Source organism: Triplophysa dalaica, chromosome 6 (assembly GCF_015846415.1).
Source record: "Triplophysa dalaica isolate WHDGS20190420 chromosome 6, ASM1584641v1, whole genome shotgun sequence".
In the NCBI taxonomy this organism is placed as follows: Eukaryota; Metazoa; Chordata; class Actinopteri; order Cypriniformes; family Nemacheilidae; genus Triplophysa; species Triplophysa dalaica.
The window spans coordinates 942,501-962,126 of NC_079547.1; the positions used below are offsets into that span (position 1 = coordinate 942,501).

Below are 19,626 nucleotides of genomic sequence, written 5' to 3' on the forward strand. Positions count from 1 at the left end.
AACTCTTCTCAGAGGTCACTTAAATAGCTTTATTTGTGTTCGGAAGATGCTGGGAGGTCTTCAAACATGTTAATCAGTAAAAAAAGGGTAAGTGAACCTTTTTTTTGAGGTTAACTTTTCCTTTAAGTCACGGTGGCAATCCTTGCGTTCCAACTGGGACATATCACCCTACGAAGGGCCCTAAGGAATGACAACAATCATGGCCGCAATACTGACGGGTCATTCCAACCCAAGTGCTCATAACTGGCCACTCGAAGGGCCCTTTGAATGAAGGATTTCGAGGGGAACCACTGATGGTCAGATGGACTCCCAATCCTTATGGGCGCGGGATGATGATGCAGAAGGACACTTAGGTGTCAAATAAATATTTGTTTGGTCCCCTTAACCCTTTATGTGTCATGTTTTCAATGATTCAATGAGTCATGTTTTGGATAGATTAATTTATTCATGTAATGTTTAGAACTTTTAACTGAGCACATTAAATAAAATGATGGTGTCTTTGACTTACTTGCTAAAGCATATATAACCAAGACATTTCTATTGAAACATATGATGTGATTCTCACAGATGACAGAAGTATGTGCTCGCGTGATAATGCACACGTCTGTGTCGTTTCAGTTTAATAACAAACCAGCGCTCGTGTATTTGTTCAGTTAGCCGAGAGAAGTGCTGAGGAAGCTTCTCTCTCTTGACCCAGATGAGGCGGTGAAGAACAGATCTGACAGACTAAACGCTCCGGGGAAAAGAGCAAATCTCTTTCCAACACAGTTAATGCATGTGTGCGTCCTCTCTCTCTCTCTCTCTCTCTCTCTCTGTATATCCACAGAAGCATCAGATTGAGGTCTGGTCATTCTTCACGTCTCTTGTGTTTCATTAGAAAGGTTTCTCATTCTGTCTCTCTCGTCTCGGGTTTGTGAGACAGTCAGAATAAGTCTGCTGTACCTCCTCCAGAGCGAGATCATGGGTCTCAATCTCAAAAGTCTTTTCATTCCAGCGCTTTCATGTGTGGATATGACATGAACTTTTAAAATCAAAGCAACACTGAACCATTTGTTCTGACTTCATTGTGTTTAAGTCTGTATTATTATATTTAATTTGAAGGCACAGGACTGAATGTTTCGTGTGCATGTGTTTTTAATTGAATTTGAGCATATGTAACTGTGGCTTATATTGTATAGTTTGTTTTGTAATATGAACAGTATACCGATAATGCGTTTATATGCTTGGTTGTAAGAAAAAGAGATATAAATACATTAGAGAAATGTGTATAAAGGTGACAGAGAGAAAGAAAGAGATTATTATGATTATTATGGGGTGGTTTTAGTGTGTGTGCCCTGCGATGGGTTGGCACTCCATCCAGGGTGTATCCTGCCTTGATGCCCGATGACCCCTGAGATAGGCACAGGCTCCCCGTGACCAAAGGTAGTTAGGATAAGCGGTAGAAAATGGAATGGAATGGAATGGGGTGGTTTAAATGACACATACACAAGCTAACAAATATGTCATATTTCCTGATCGTCTGTCCTGTTCTGGCATCTCAATCATCACTATATGAACTCTAGTATTCTACTCCCTCCACTCCACTAATGCCCTTGTTCACACGGACACTTGCTGCGACCCTGCCCCTCTGTTACCATGGCAACCCATTGATGGAGATGCTGGCATCTTGGTGGGATAACAGTAATACAGTGGATTTATATGGTCATTATAGTCTATTGTTAGTCTCTGATGAGAAATCTCTCTCCTTCTCACTGGCTGTAAAGAACCGTATCATTATCAGAACACAACTATAGCCTCTGTCATGCAAACCACAGCTTTCCTGATTTAGCATCGGTTGTTTCTCTGTGATTTCACTTCAGTGGTATTAGAGACATGACTTTAGGAGCATCCATTTCTATCCAGAACTTATATATTTCTGATGATGAATCTCTAAAAACCATGTCCTGGTCAATATATGTTATAATTATTTTTAATTATCAGATTTTTGCTGATTATACAGTAACATCATCTCTTGTTATTCTCACATGCAGATGTTTTCATAGTCTTAAAGTTAGATTGTTATTTTGATTTATTCTTTAACACCTAAAAAAACACACTGAAAATGTGCTGTGAAATAAAATATTTAGCCTATTTATAACTGTTTTGAAAAAATGTTAAATGCTCATTTGTTTGCAGATCACTTTGGATTATAGCGTCAGCTAAATATATGTTACTGTAAATGTGATATAATGGTAACTGAACGTTACTGTCATAATTACCATTGTTATATTAAATTATCACGCTATCTGATAAGCACTCGTGAATCTAATGTGTATCCCACACACATGTGTATCTCAATCATTACTGAAACACAAATATCATCCTTAGATGGACGATGAACTCGTCTACTGCCACAGCATTGGTATTAAATGCTAAACTTAAATCACATGTCACCAGTCTGAGTGCAGCTATGACACGTCAGAGGGGATCTGGCCCTCCCGGTTGAGCCTGGTTTCTCCCGAGGTTTTTTTCTCCATTAATCAATCATTGGAGTTTGGGTTCCTCGCCACAGCAGGGCAGTGTTGGCCTGCTCACCGGGAGACTGCATTCATTCATTTATTTATTTATTTAGAAATTAGATATTATTTATTAGAATGATCTTACTCGTTGTATAAACACCATGCACTGTGCTGTGTTCTAACTTATCTGTTTTTCCTGCTTGCCCCTGTAAAGCTGCTTTGAAACAATACACATTGTGAAAAGCGGTGTATAAATAAACTTGAATTGAATAGCAAAGAGTTTGAGTCTCAGATTCATTCATGTGTCTGCAGGACATTAAATATGTGAGGGGTGCGACAGAAATATACCGTAAAATAAAAAAATCCCTGAACAAGGATAGGATATAAGAATATACAGTTGTGTTCAAAATGATTCAACCCCCACTGAAATTGATTGTTTTGGTCGGTTTGACATTGATTATGATCATTCAGTCATCCTGCTTACAATTAAATCAAAGAGGCACGTGTAGGTCAGACAAATGTAACATAACATTTATAATGAAACAACCACAAATGTCTTTTCTGAGCTCACATCATTATCAGTTTTATTCAACCCCCAAGTGACATTCAATCTTAGTACTTAGTACAACATCCTTTTACAGTTATAGCAGCTTTTAAACGTGAAGCATAGCTTGACACAAGTGTCTTGCAGCGATCTACGGGTATCTTCGCCCATTCATCATGGGCAAAAGCCTCCAGTTCAGTCACATTCTTAGGCTTGCGCACTGCAACTGCTTTCTTTAAGTCCCACCAGAGGTTCTCAATCGGATTTAAGTCTGGTCACTGCGATGGCCACTTCAAAATGTTCCAGCCTTTAATCTGCAACCATGCTCTAGTGGACTTGGAGGTATGCTTGGGATCATTGTCCTGTTGAAAGGTCCAACGTCTTCCAAGCCTCAGGTTTGTGACGGACTGCATCACATTGTCATCCAATATCTCCTGGTACTGAAGAGAATTCATGGTACCTTGCACACGCTGAAGCTTCCCAGTACCTGCAGAAGCAAAACAGCCCCAAAGCATGATTGACCCCCCGCCATGCTTCACAGTAGGCAAGGTGTTCTTTTCTTCATAGGCCTTGTTCTTCCTCCTCCAAACATAGCGTTGATCCATGGGCCCAAACAGTTCTAATTTTGTTTCATCAGTCCACAGAACACTATCCCAAAACTTCTGTGGTTTGTCCACATGACTTTTGGCATACTGCAGTCGACTCTTCTTATTCTTTGGGGACAGCAAGGGGGTGCGCCTGGGAGTTCTGGCATGGAGGCCTTCATTACGCAGGGTGCGCCGTATTGTCTGAGCAGAAACTTCAGTACCCACATCTGACAAATCTTTTCTCAGTTCCTCAGCAGTCTCACGGGGACTTTTCTCCACTCTACGCTTCAGGTAGCGCACAGCAGTCGAAGTCAGCATCTTCTTTCTGCCACGACCAGGTAGCGTTTCAACAGTGCCCTTTGCCCTGAATTTGCGAATGATGCTTCCTATGGTGTCTCTTGGTATGTTTAACATCTTTGCAATCTTCTTATAGCCATTGCCCTTCCTGTGAAGAGTAATCACCTGTTCTCTTGTCTTCCTGGACCATTCTCTTGACCTCACCATGTTTGTAACCACACCAGTAAATGTCTAGAAGGAGCTGAGTATCACAGTCATTTTAAAGCTGCCTAATTGGTGCTTATTAGGCTTTATTGCTGCTCCCTGATATCCACAGGTGTTTTCAATACCTGATTGAAAACACTTCATTGAACCTCTGTTCTTCAGAGTGGTAGTCTTTAAGGGGTTGAATAGTTATGTCAATGAAGAATTCACAAAAGAAACATTTACTACTGTATTACAAAACTAATTGATGTCATTTTAGTTGCATATGGTTCTTTAAGAAGTCCTTGTAGGATTTCATTCTGAATACAATTTCAAATGTACACTAAATTCCCTAAAACCATTTACAGCATTGGGGGTTGAATAATTTTGAACACAACTGTATAATAAATAGCCTGTGTCTCTTGTAATTTTTTGGTAGTTGTGCAATATATCGAAATATAGCAAAGTTTTCAGGTCGATGGAGATAGTAGTATCTATTTGGCAAGCGGAAGTTAGTTGGGATATACATGCGAGGGAATGCTAGCGTCCATGTACTCTGACGCAAATCAATCAACAATCCAGGTCGCAAACTTAACTAGTGAGCAAAGATGAGCCGTCCCGAGACATCCGCAGCTGCTGGTGACCATTTAGTGCCAAAACGAAAAAGTGCCTCAAAGATATGGCAGTATTTTTCAGCAATCTTTCAGAAGTTGTAGTGATGCTTTCCTTTTACTAAAATAATTTGAAACATATTTTGGTTATATCATTTTTTAAATATATTTTAATACAATTTAAATTGACTTTAGAAAAAGAAATATAGCATCGAATATCGCATTAGTTAGCATGCTATCGCATATTGCATTTTTCCTCAATATCGCACGCCCTAATTAAAAAAATACATGAAAATCTGTAAAAAAAATTGACATTATACGTGATAAAATTCTGTTAAACTACATTTAGTTTTTTACAGTTGCTGGACATGAGTCAGCAACCACACAGAACACCCTAGTAACCAGTATGGATTTCCAGCATCTGTCATGTGTATATTTGATACTGTAACCACACAGGAAGTGGAGTGTAAAGGGATTTTGAACATACATGAGGTTAGGAAAGATGAGATACAGTGAGACGGGAGAAAAAAGAAAGAAAGAATGAAAGAAAGAAAACTGGTCCTTTTTTACCAATATAAATACATAGAATCCAAACAGAGAAAACCTAAACTATGAATATGCATAAAGAATCTATGTTATTACTACTTTAGTGTGCATGAGTGTTTATTTTAGAACACAGCTGTAAATTCCTATACTACAGTGTTTTTGATCCTACCTTACTGATCCGACAGTGATTGTCTTGATAATTGTGATGCTGAACATCTTTTGAACCACTCATTTTTGCAGTTCACTTTCTATAGATCTACTCAGATTTGTGTAGACTAATAGAGGATCTTGTTCACATCGAACATGAGAATGTGTGTTGTTGTAGGATAAAAGAGGATGGAAAGAAAGTAATATTTTTTATGGTTTGTTTTTTCAAATGTTCTCTTATGGTTGTGCGTTGCGTATGTTTGTGTTCAGCATAGAAATATACACCCAGATGCCTTATCAGCAGTCGTTTCTATGGGCCTCTGTATGTAAATCGGCGGCCATATTGGAACAGTCAAATCCGGTCATTGAACACTGAGTAAACTCTTTTAAATACATCTTCTATTTACTATGCAGAGAAGATATTCTATGCAATACTACAGTTTACTCCACCAAATACCTCAGTGTACTTTAGTATTTTTTATGTGAGGTGAAAATAATGGAGGTCTTTGAAATGTCCTCACTAATATACTAAAACAAACATGCAGACTGTGACGTAACAGAAACTTCATGAATCTTATGGTTCATGTCATTATAGATGCGTTGTATGAGCCATTTTTACAGAGCTGTGTAGGATTTTGTATTCATGTGTCTTTCTGGTTGATATGTGTTCTTTGTAATAATATGACTTTTAATCGTGAATCAGAGTTTGTTCCGGGTGGGCATGTGAATGCAAGTGTTAACGGACACCCACACGTCACTCTGAAAGCTACTGATTTCAGCTGTGAATGACTATTACATTGAGTTGTGTCAAACAGATTGTTGTGAATCAGGACTGAATGTTGTCTGGGATCATGTCTGACTTGTTTTGTGTGTGTTTGGCAGGGTGCTCGGGTGTGGGTGAATCATAAAGATCAGCTGCTGCCGTCTACGGTGAACTCCTGTGGAGATGGAACACTGGTACTCACCACTGACTACGGGGAGGTAAGAAACTCTCTTCGAAACACACACATGTTTCCCTTTATACCTGAATTATGAGTCAGAGATGACGCTGGCGTGGTATTGTTCTGTAAATGTCCTGAAAACAGAACAGATAACGTCAAGATTTGTCATCAAATGTTGTGGAGTTTAACCTGTGCTCCATACAATGCTGTAAACATTATGACTGAAGACCACTTTAATGATTCAGGGTGAAAATAAAAACACATGAAAGTCCCCAGCATGTGTGCTCATCCTCCAAATGGACGTCTTCCATAAAGAGTGTGAAGAGGTCAACCATCAGATGTCCACAACATCTCTTCATGAGCGTCTTCAGTCCGTTCTGGTGTAATGTGATATATTCTGAGAAATAATCACCCCGCGAAGTGAGAGGAGCACTGGGCCCTACAGTCACCCACTAATACATGTCGTCATGGCAACAGGGTGTCTTCTCAGAAAATCATCCAAGACCTTTATTATGACACAAAATGAGTCAGTGCTAATGCCACATATCAATTGGGAATGTTATTACTGGTCATGTTATTGTGCTCCCGTCAGCCAATCCCCATGTTCCAGTTCACCTACTTGTGCTGTACACTAGAAGTGTGTGTGTTACTGGATCAAACTGCACTTTACTAGCTGGCCTCCGTCACACACGCAAGTGCTGCGACATAGTAACATATTCACTAGATAACAATATGTAATAAATGTATTAATTCAGTTAAACATTTAGTTGATTAAGCGCCACACTAAACTATTTTATCTCGCAGTGAATTGTGGGTAATATCAGCTGTTAAGGTCTTGCGTATACAGTGCGTTTTTCAGTATTTGGCGCTCGTTTGTACGTTGTCTCTGAATTGTCAAAACAGCCCTCAAAACGCTCGCTACGAATGTGAAAAATGCAGAAAATTTAACCTAGTCCGTTTTTTATGATGGACGAAAATATGTAATACGTAAATGTGATTGACACAACGTGAATATATACACATGGGACACTCGTTTTAACATACTACAATTTGGGGCAATATTTTTAATTTTGAATGATATTTATAACAGAGCGCAGATGAATGGGGACAGTCACATACAGTTACGGCTCAGTGATTTGCTTTTGATTGTCCAGCGTATACACACACATACATGCACAGATGCTGATAAAAGTGTGTAGTTTGTGATGTCAGAAGCTAATAATAACATCTTCACTGACCTGAATTCAGCTCTGAGAGACTGTGTATGTGTGTATAGTAGCTGTTCATATTTTTGTGTAAACATAATTCACATTTCACTTGACACAGACACAGACTTTTATTGAGAAGCAGCTCATCATCTCTCTCTCTCTCTTATGGACCGCTGCAGGTCTCTCATCCATCACGTGTGCTCTCTGATAATCTCTTTCAGTCCAGCACCTTGAGGAACGTCTTTCACCAAATTGAAGTGTCAGACATGTTTGGGAATCATTCTTAAAATAGCACCACTGTTGGAGGACTCTCGATTTTTGATGTTGCTTTATAGAGCAGCTAGAGTACAGGACTGGATGGAAACCAGCCTCTCTCTCTGTGTGTGCGTTAATAATTTAGTCGAGTCTCTCTGTGTGGGTGTGACTCTGTTCCTGCGGTGGACTTACTGTAAGAAACCAATGAAATAAATATAATGTGGGACATGTTGGCACTGTAAGAAGAACAGTATGTGTGAGTCACCTAACAAGCATCTGTTAACACAACCTTCTCATGACCTTAACAATGTTTCCTACATGAGATTTCATTGTGTTAAAGTTTCATTCTGTCATGAGTAGATTATACTGCAAGTTCATATTGAATGTGAGGATATGGAAAAGGTCACTTTATAATTGTGTGTGTGTGCAGGTGTGTGTATGCGTGTTGTCACCTAAAGCGTTCACAAGTTTTTTTAACAGGATTTAAAATGAATTGAGGCACAAATATAGACTATGACCTGAATATGAGAAGTTAACACGGACTAAAGGAGTTCACACACGAGAGCTCGTTTTAATTCTGGGACTCATTTGAGAAGTTCAATCTGATCACAGTGAGGCAGTGAATCATGACTTCAGTCAATAGTTTATATGACGTTCATCTGGGTTTGGGATTTTTTCAGGGAATATTTGAAGATTTTGAGTTCCCTTTCTGTCGGTCTCTCGACGTTGTGTCGAGAACGACAGATGGGGTTCGCCCTTGAGAACCAATCAACTCTGACTACTATAGAAAAGGCCAATGAAATTTGGCGAATGCAATTTGCATGCCGGGCTCCGCCCCCGGAAATCCGGTATAAAAGGAGGCCGGCGTGCAGCATTCACTTACCTTTTGTTCTTCAGAGCCATCGCTCATGAGTACAACTCTGGATTCAATCCTCTACAACTACACGCTGGTGCTACGACGTGTTACAGCGGATCGTCCCTTCCTGCAGCGACCTTCCCCTGGGCGTCTCGGCGGTTCCGGAGGTGTTAGAGATTTTTTCTAAAAGTCCTTTTCAGGACTGACTGAGCATTCTCCAGCGCGGCATGTCCCGCTGTTCTCTTGGGTGCGGCACCCTCATCGAGGAGGGGGATGGACACGATCGCTGCATTAGGTGTCTGGGCGTCCAGCACACTGAAGCAGCGTTCGTTGACACATCTGCCTGCACTGCGGGCAGATTGTCATTCAGAAGTTGCGGTCACGGGTGGCTGTCTTCCTACGGGAACCAGCCACCATTTCGTCTGCTACCCGGGCTGTGACATCTGTGGCTACGGCCCCGATGACCACCCACGTTAGCAGCGTTAGTGATACGGGGAACTCTGCGAACGTAAACCCGCCAGCCAAGTGCTCACGGGCCGATCGCACCCCGATTCGCTCTTCTGAACGTTCCCCAACCGGCGGTGGCATACCGTCCGGATCCTCACGCACACACTCGGAAACGATGTGTGACGTAGATGAGATGTCGCTCGCAGCATCGGAGGGAGACTGGCATCCGACACTGCCGAATCCAAACTCCACCCCCAGCGGTCGAGTTCAGGAGGAAGCAGAAGTGATGTCATCCGTGCTAACCCGGGGATACGTGGTTCCCGAGGTCGGTGCGCGGTGCAAACCGCGCCCACCCCGGGTGCCATGTTTTTCCCGGAGGTGCATGAGGAGCTGTGTAAAACTTGGAACGCTCCACTCACGGACCGTTCCAGTGAAACCAGCTCCGGCTCCCTTACTTCCCTCGATGGTGAGGCAGCCAAGGACTGCGTCGAGATCCCCCGGGTGGAACGTCCGCCTGCGGTGCACCTGTGCCGCGGACGGCTACCACCTGGGGGGGGATCGACCACTCCTACCGTCCAAAGCACGTAAGACTTCGGCATCACTGGTGTCGAAAGCTTGCGATGTTGCGGGCCAGGCTGCCTCCTCTCTCTATGCCTTGGCCATCCTGCAGGTCCGCCAGGCCAGGGCGTTGAGAGGGCTCCACGAGGGTAAGGCCGACCCGGGTATAATGCAGGATCTCCGTGCCACCGCTGACAGCGCTCTACGGGCGACTAAGGCGGCGGCACGGGCCCTGGGTCGGACGATGTCCACGGTAGTGGTCCAGGAGAGACACCCCCGGCTATACCTTGTGCAGAAGAGTGACAGCAAGGAAGTCCGCTTTCTTGATGCACTCATCTCGCAGGGTGGGTTGTTGGTAACACCGTCGAGGACTGCGCTCAGCAGTTTTTTGACGGCGAAGCAGACAGTGGCAATTAACCACATTTTTTTCACGCCGCGACTCGGCCGCCTACAGGCCTCCGAGATCTCACGTGACGTCTGCTTCCCTGCAACCCAGGACCCTTTCGACATCGGCTCCGGTTCCTGTGCCCCCACAGGCGGCACCCCGGAAGCAGAGGTCGAGGGGGAAACCTCCACCCCGTCAGCAACCTCCTCGCGAGAAGGGACACTGACGGGAAGACCCCAGGGAGAACAACATCGGGCCCGAACCTTCACAGCCACGGCTCTGATCGGTCGGTACGGGACGACTCCTGCCTCGTCACCAAAGCCGGGCCCTTGTTAGGGCTTGGCGCCCACTTACTCACTGAGTTTTCTGTTCTCCCCGGGTTTACTTGCAGCCGATCGCACACTCCACTGGACTGTGCTCGGCGAACCGACCTCACACCCTGGCGAGGCGTGAGGTCGTACACATACGACAGCCGTCACCACTCTCAAACCGACAGTGCGTGCCGTTGTCCCGCCAGGCAGGTAAGCAGGCGGAGCAAAAACCTTCCCTCCGGGGACTCCCCGCGACATGGTTAGCTCCGCCAGCCGACGAACCACCCCCCGTGGGAATGATGAAGCAGACCGTCCCCTTGGTCACCCTGTCACAGTCCCTGGGAGCTCGAGAGCTGCCCACACTGTCTCGCTGGCTAATGAGGGCGGTCCGTCTTGGTTACTCGATCCAGTTCGCCAGAGACTCACCCAAGTTTCGGGGCATCATCTCTCCCTCTGTCAGAGGCAGGGACGCCTCCGTACTTCGGGTAGAGGTCACCACCCTTCTGGCAAAACAGGCATCGAGTTCGTCCCTCAAAACCAAGATGTTCAGTGGGTCACCACCCGCACTTCATCGTTCCCAAGAAAGACGGCGGGTTGCCCCCAAAGGCTGCGTACCCTGAACAGAACACCTTCACAAGCTGCCATTCAGGGTGCTCACACAGAGGCGCGTCCTGACATCTATGAGGTGTCAGGATTGGTTCGTGGCAATCGACCTGAAGGACGCTTACTTTCATGTCTCGATCCTCCTCGACACCGGCCGTTCCCACGGTTCGCGTGCGAGAGGCGGGCATATCAGTACAGAGTCCTCCCTTTCGGTCTGTCCCTGACCCTCCCTGAGAGGAGGAAGGCGAGCGGGTACTAAACTATCTCAGCGACTGGCCTATCTTGGCACACTCGCGAGATCTGTTATGTACACAAAGGGACCTGGTGCTCCGGCACCTAGGTCGATTGGGACTCCAGGTCAACCAAGAGAGGGGCAAGCTCTCCCCAGTGCAGAGCATCCTCTTTCTCGGTATGGAACTCAGCTCTGTCACCATGTCGGCACACCTGTCCGCAGTTGTGCCCAACCAGTGTTGAACTGTCTGAAATGAACATTTTAGGCAGACAGCGGTCCCCCTGAAACAATTCAGAGGCTCCTGGGACACATGGCGTCCTCGCGGGTTAATACCCCTCGAGTTGATGCACATGACACCGCTCCAACACTGGTTTCAGAGTCGAGTTCCGAGGAGAGCGTGGCACACCGGCAGCAGGCGCATGGTGATGCCGCCCTGCTGCCGACGCACCATAACCCCTAGTCTTTATGACTTTTTCGACGGACTCAGGTCCCTCTGAGCAGGTTATGAGGCAGGTCGTGGTGACGACTGAAGTCTCCCTGCAGGGGTGCGGTGTAGTGTGCAACGGGCACGCAGGTGGGGTGTTGGACGAACCCCCGCCTGCGCTGGCATATCAATTGCCAAGAGTTGTGGGCTATGCTACTTGCACTGAGCAGGCTACGGCCTCTCGTGCGAGACATGCACGTGCTGTTCCGAGGACAGCACTATAGCTGTAGCGAATACAGATCGTCAGGGTGGCGTTCGCACACAGCAGCTAAACACAACTTGCTCGACGCCTCCTCCGGTGGAGTCAACAGGTGACTCGTTCCCTGCAGGCCACACACCCCGGGCAAACTGAACTAGACAGCCGACGTGCTTTCTCGCCAGTTTATGCCTCGTGGAGAGTGGCGACTCCACCCCCGTGCAGTCCAGCTCATTTGGAGGCTGTTCGGGTAGGCCCAGGTAAAACCTGTTCACCTCCCGTAACACCACCATTTGCCCGCTTGATAGTCCCTGCCCTCGGCACGGATATCCTTGCGCACAGCTGGCCGCGGGATGGGCCGAAGCACACCTTCCCCCCCCCAGGAGCCTTCTTGTACAGACTCTGTGCAAGGTCAGGGAGCAGGAGCACCAAGTGTTATTGGTTACACCACACCGGTCTAACCGCACTTGGCCTCAGAGCCGATGCTCTGGACAGCGACTCCCCCTGAACCATTCCCCTGACAGAGGACCTGCTCTATCAGGGGAAGGACACGTTCTGGCATCCCAGATCAGACCTCTGGAACACCCATGTCTGGTCTCTAGACGGGACGAGAAGATCCTAAGATGGCTACTCCCCCTATACGGCTGAGACCATCACCCAGGCTAGGGCCCCATCTACTAGGCGGTTACACGCCTCTAGACGGTGCCTCTTCTCGTCCTGGTGTCTTTCTCAACGAGAAAGACCCACTGAGGTGCTTGATCAGGATTGTGTTCCCCTCCTCACGAGACTGGAGACTAACATCTCCCTTCCACACTGAAAGTGTATGTAGTCGCTATTGCCACTCATCACGACTCAGTCGGTGGAAAGTTTCTAGGGCAACACGACCTGGTCACCAGGTTCCTAAGCAGCGAGAGGGCGGAATCCGCCTCATCTCCGCTCCATACCCTCTTGGGACCCTAAGTGGTCCTGGGGAGCCTCAGGGCCCCCCAAAGAGCCCCTCGGAGGTTCCGATCTTCCTCATAGAGTAAGACGGCCCTCCTGACGGCGCTCACTTCCTTCAAGAGGGTAAGGGACCACCGAGCATCCTCCGTGTCCCTGGATTGCCTTAAACTCGGCCCTGGAAACTCTCACGTTATCTTGAGACCCAGGCCCGGATGCGTGCCCAAGAAGTTCCCACTACTCCCTCCGGGGCCAAGTGGTGAACTTGCAGGCGCTCCCCATAGGGGAGGAAGACCCAACCCGATTAGTGTTGTGTCCAGTACGTACTGGACCGCACGCAGAGCTCTGAAGCTCTGACCAGCTCCGTGTCTGTTGGAGGACAGCAGAAGGGGAAGGCTGTCTCCAAACAGAGGCTGGCGCACTGGGTCGTGGACGCCGTTACGACGGCATTCCGATCTCAGAATCTCCCATGCCCATTGGCAGTGAGGGCTCACTCCACACGGAGTTTAGCCACCTCCTGGACACTGGCAGAAGCGCCTCTCTAGCAGACATCTGTAGAGCTGCGGGTTGGGCTATGCCCAAACACCTTCGCAAGGGTTAACAACCTTCGCGTAAACCCGGAGTCAGCCCACGTCCTGCGTGGCGACATGTAGGACTGGCATCCGGGGGGGCGTATGCCTGCGAAAGCACCTTTCCACCCTCTAACAGGTTGGGTCAGTGTGCTATTTACCTTTTCTTCTTACCCGAACACATCGCTAAGAAACTGGTACCTCACCAGCCTCCCTTCTTACCCAGACACTGGTTAAGAATAGGCATTCCATCCATCACCAAACAAGCACCCCCTGGGGGCTGGCTGGGCAGAGCAGCCTTCCCCCTTAGGCCGGGATACCATGTGAGCTATCACAGATAGCTCTAACCGGACCTAGTGCTACCGGACGTCTGTAACACCCCCTCCGTGGGCTGTTCCGTCTGATGTATCCTCATGAGAATGGTTCCCACTCCTGGTAACCCATGAGCTTCCCCAGGTGGGCCTCCACCTCGCGGTTAACTACTCAGTCCGCACGTTCCATGCGTTCTCCTCCAAGGACGAGACCATACCTATATCCACCATATTCCTCCCCACGGGTAGGAGGTGGCCTCTGTAGCGCTTCTCTGATTAAGAGTCGCGCTTACCCGGTGTAAACTGATCTGGACGGCCTCTCGCCTATAGAGAGCTAAGGCCCCGTCCGTGAAAGTTACCGGTCAGGGCTGTACCCATCTTTCTCCAAGAAAGCTCTGGAACCCCCCGACCACCACACTGGAAGGTTACAGTCTCACGAAAGCTTCGAGATGACACGCCCAGGCTTGTTACCGTCGCTTCGCTAGAGATTGTGACGCGATACAGCGTTGTGGCGTTTTCCATAGGCAACCCCATCTGCCGTTCTCGACACAACGTCGAGAGACCGACAGAAAGGGAACGTCTTGGTTACGTATGTAACCTCAGTTCCCTGATGGAGGGAACGAGACGTTGTGTCCCTTATGCCACGAACACGTATCGTATTCTGCTGCAGTTTGAGAGGTCTCAGGCTCTTCAGAACAAAGGTAAGTGAATGCTGCACGCCGGCCTCCTTTTATACCGGATTTCCGGGGGCGGAGCCCGGCATGCAAATTGCATTCGCCAAATTTCATTGGCCTTTTCTATAGTAGTCAGAGTTGATTGGTTCTCAAGGGCGAACCCCATCTGTCGTTCTCGACACAACGTCTCGTTCCCTCCATCAGGGAACTGAGGTTACATACGTAACCAAGACGTTTTACTGTGTTAGTTAGCTGTATTATTTGTTGTTTGTATGGCTTAAATCAAAACAAACCAACTGTAGTTTGATTGATATTAATTGGAATGCACAATAAAAACCGATTCTTTCAGGGAATATTTGTTGTGTTTCTCAGATTTTTTAGGGAATATTTGTTGTGTTTTTCTGTTGTGGTGAATGTAGGGCACTCATCTCTAAATAGATTCATTCTCTGTTCTGAATCATGCACATCAAACATCAAACAGCTTTGCGGGAATATCCATGTGCTGAGGCAAGTGTGTGTGTGTGTGTGTGTGTGTGTGTGGGTGGAGAAAATGGAGAAAATGGAGCATGAAGACGTCCTCATATCTCCTCTCAAGCATCCACACTTAAAGGTGCAGTTTGTTAGAATTTTGCAGTAAAATATCCATAAACCACTATGCCAAATGTTATATATTTCTTACAATTTTTCAAATGTTTTCAACTGTTTTTAAATCCTGAGAATATCTCCATTGTAAACAGTGGACCGTTCCGGTAAGTCGCCTGTCAATGACGTCATATCCACGTTATCCTTTGTTAGCGCCTTTACTGACGTAGCAACTTCGTGACACTGTGGAAGACAGATCCTAAAGTATTTCGTACCGTCGGTCTGTTTAGCATTATTGCAAATGATGTGGGTACATTCAAAATCTTTCAATGTGATTGATTTGAACATTTAAAACTGTGCAGTTTTATCACATCATCGAATTGGACAATTACTGTAACATCTATGAATAACAATTTAGTTTTAAACCTCACATTACTCGGGTCTAATTCATTATAATGAAATAAAATGATTTCATCAAACGCAACATTTATAAAACTTTATTACTTTACCTCTTTCGCTAACATGATTTCCCGTCTGATTGCTGTATCAGCGGTACCATCAGCGGTGGAGTTGAAGACTCTACACTGCGTCATCAAGTTATGCCATTGTTGTTGTTTTGATCGTGCGCCATCTAGCGGCAAATTCTACAAACTGTACCTTTAATCATCACAGATTCATAACCAAAACTCTTGTACTGTATATATTGCCTGTTTTTGCTTTAATCCTGAGTGAGTGAACCTTTTGACAATTTTACATCTTCAATCAAACACTGTTTAACATTTCATCACGCAGTGTCAATTAAGGAGAGTTTTCAGTTATGTTTTGTTCCTCAATTCCCATACATGTAAATCAATGTAAACGTGTTTAATTACATTTATTTTAGGACTAATCATGGTGTATATTAGGCGTGTATACTCTGTGTGTGTTTAGACATGTCTGTATGGATACGTGCATGTGAATATGGTCATTGACAGTATCTCAGACAAACCTTGTGTGCTCTTCAGATTTAGTTATATTTCATGGTGAACTGTCCCTTTAAGAAAACAAGCAAAACTATGTTATATGTATTTGTGGTTCTTAAGTGGTGTCAGTACTGCAGAATATTGTAATTAAATTACTCTAGACTTAATGTATAACAGCGTGGATTTGATAATAGAAACAGCGGTAAGGAAACAGATGTTTCGATGTTTTATACTGTTGATGGGTTGAGTGTTGGATTGTGGATGATGCAGCATTTGTGTATCATTGATCGTCTGCTGTCATCCTGACACCTGAATCAGCTCTTTACACCTCACTGCACCATCAGTCTGGACACGTGACCTACACACATCATCTGCAGCAGGCAAACAAAGTAAAAAAACACAACATTTATATTAAAACTCTTTATTAGACGCATCTTTTGAACAAAAACTGGCACGATTGTGGTGTTTCAGTGATTCACCACGAGGTCTGTGAACTGGCGCTCGCACACACAGGTTTGTTTTGGATATCTGTAGGCACCTGCTATAGCCTTCTAATGGTGTTTTCCATCTGCTATCCTTAAACACACCCCTAAACCAGACCATCTAAACTAACATCATTTACTGTGTTTAATAATCCATCTCTCTGTTTGGTGCGGCTGGCTGGAGATGATGGATCAGTTTTGTATATTTGTAAATGATGCGTGATTGTGATGATAGGACCGCTGAAGGTCAGTGTCATTAGCGTCAGTGGTATTGATCAGCAGTAAATTGCCTCAGCTCATTACCTTTGACCTTTAATACCTGAGCACAGTCACTGCTTCAAGTGAACATCATGTAACATCAGTGTGTCAGTCTGTTGTGGAGATTTATCATGATGTGTGTTTGTGTGTGAGAGGGTGTGACTGTGATTTATGTGCTGTTTATGTTAATACTCCCATTAAATCAAACACACACACACACACACATGCATTAGTAGATGTATTGATTCTTAATCCATAAGGCTTTCGTCTCTCTTTTGAACCAAGCTGTGCTCTTTGGTTACCATGGCAACAGGAGCGCACAAGTAAGGATGCTGCAGAACTGAAATAGAAAACTGAAAGAGAGAGATGCAGTTGTTTCAAATAGATCTAATTTAAAAAGTTCACTTTATGTACATTGTAGAAGCACATATATAATATATAGACTCTTGATTTCTTGTGTTTATGTGTGTGAATTTTGGCCTCAGTCTCTTTTTACACAAATGTCTCGCTTTTATTTTTTTGGAGTCTTTACTCTCCACACAGACTCACACATTTCTATTTACTATAAGGAGTTTTTTAAACTGGGGCTGGCTCTTCTCACAACATGACAAGAAGTCGCCCGGGGGCATATAAAGGGTAAAGAAAAGGTGAAACTGCAAAAGTGCATCCGAAGAGAAGCCTGCTGCTGTCTGACTTATGCATTATTGGTCTCCAGTTCGGCCTCTTTCATACACTACTCATGTATGGATCTGTAACTGTGTGCGTGTGTGTGTTTCAGGTGCTGTATCTTCAGCAGACAGAGATCAACAGGGACAAGGTGTCGTCCATGCATCAGAGCAGCATTGATGGAGTGGAGGACATGTCAACACTGGCTGAACTTCATGAAGCTGCCATCATGCACAACCTCCATCAGAGATACCAGAAAGATCACATCTATGTAAGAATCATTCAGACACTGAACCATGACATATCACAACACAGAAATTGTTATTGTTCTTAGATGTTTCATTTGAGTTTCAACTTAGTCTCAAATGAACGGAGCCCTTTAAGGGACATGGTGATGGAAAAAATTATGAGAGGGAAAATATATATTTTTAAAGCTTTTGCGTTTTCTCGCGAAACTTTTGTGATCTTGAAAAAAAAATTGCGAGTTTGGACAAACATTTCCTGTTTAATGTCCCGCTCTGTACAGTAATAATGGAGCAGTTCATATATAGTTGATGACACCTCATTCCATGTAATGTAAACAAGTGGTTCTCAAACAGGGGCACCAAGATTGGTCACAGATTTTGTGAAATTTTATAAAAAGATAGAAATTCATTATAAATTGTATGAACCCGCTGTACGGATCGAATCTGAAACTCTGCCAGTGGGACATTAAACATGAAGTGTTTGTCTGAACTGGCAGGATGTTTTACGAGACAACTCAAAAGTTTTGTGAAATAACGCAAAAGCTTTGAATTTTTTCTATCTTCCGACTCATATTTTTTTCACCACCATGTCCCTTAGGGGCTCCATTCACTCTAAAAAATGTTCTTTCAACTTAAAAAAGTGTTCGTGCTGCCCTAAAAGTCAAAGTTCAGTAAACTTGAAATGTTACATTTTCTGAACGAAGAATAAAGTTGAATGGAGTTTATAGAACAAGTGAAATGAACACTATTAAGGTAAGGTCAATTAAAAAATAAATAAGAATGAATAAATAAATAAATAAGGAGAAATAAAAAGAGAATCAAATGAGAGTGTTATTGTTGAAACACATCAAGAGTGGAGGTGTAAAAGAATGTAGATTGTAGAGGTCAAATAATCTGGATTCGAGGGAATTCTTTTAATGAGATCTGAGACTCAAAAAACACGTAAAAGAAAAACAAATGAGAGTGAAATAATCTGGATTTGAGTACATTTGATGAGAAATGTTTCAGTTGATATTGAGGTCTTCAATCATGAGCTCAGTTTGACACATTGTTGACATCTCTCCTCAAACTATAATGAATGAAAGAGACATTTGTGACATTGGCGACTAGAAATATCTAAAACACAGATTAATTTGCCGTACATTTAATCTCATTGATGTCTAGTTGAAAGAATTGAGATATTGAAGAGATCTCATGTATGTTTTGAGACAGTTTAGGTTAAGGAGATGTATTGGTCACATTAGGCTGTGATGATGGTTTTGGTTCAGTGAATGGACTTGTGGCTGGTGTAATATCCTGATCCTGTCCCTCCCTTCATCATTTCCTGTTTTCTGTATGCCAGTAAGAAAAAAGACAAAAGGCCAAACACAATTAAATCCACTTATGGACGTTGAGATTTTGAATGATTTAATGTGATCGAGGATGTCGCCCAGTGATCACAGGCTTTTAGTTTTCCAGCTGTGATTCTCTTGACGTGTTGATGTGTAATGTAGGTCACGAGATCACATTAAATGTTCTGTGTTATTTTCGAGAGGAACAGGAGTTTCCTGCTTTAGTTGAACAGAGTGAAATTAAGTCGAAACATGTCGGTCAGTGATGAAGAGGAAACACTGTTTGATTAAAGCGCTTCCACCCTTCAAGAATAACATCCCAAAGCTTAACTGGGTTTCCTAATTCTGAGTTTACTGACAGAAAGAACCGATGGTCCTGCTACAGTGTATACAGTAGAGCTCTGTTTGATTATTCTTTAAGAAATCACTTTTTTATATTGATATTAAACCTTTATATTATTTCTTTTTGAAATCTTGATCCTCTTCTCAAGCTTCAGAAAGTCACAAAAACTTTATAAATCCACTTCAAATGACTCATGCTGTATATTTCAAGAAATGTGCAATTCTGTGAAAATGTCAACCTTAACACGAACAAAATAAGTTTTTACCAGCGGTGTTTACTATCTAAACAGCACAGATTTTAACATTTGGTGGTTTTAAAAACTCATGTGCGATCTCTCTTCACATTTGTAAAGCATTTGTTTTGTTTCTAGCACAT

The 19,626-nt window shown here is 44.3% G+C and overlaps 1 protein-coding gene across 1 annotated transcript in view; it reads left to right on the forward strand.

Moving 5' to 3' along the window:
- Window positions 1–19,626, forward strand: part of myo10l1 (myosin X, like 1) — a 45,596-nt gene that overhangs the window by 4,331 nt on the left and 21,639 nt on the right. Inside the window, exons 2-3 of the mRNA XM_056750655.1 lie at window positions 6,296–6,394; window positions 17,445–17,603. Coding sequence (XP_056606633.1) covers window positions 6,296–6,394; window positions 17,445–17,603 — 258 coding nt within the window. The remainder of the gene's footprint in view (window positions 1–6,295; window positions 6,395–17,444; window positions 17,604–19,626) is intronic.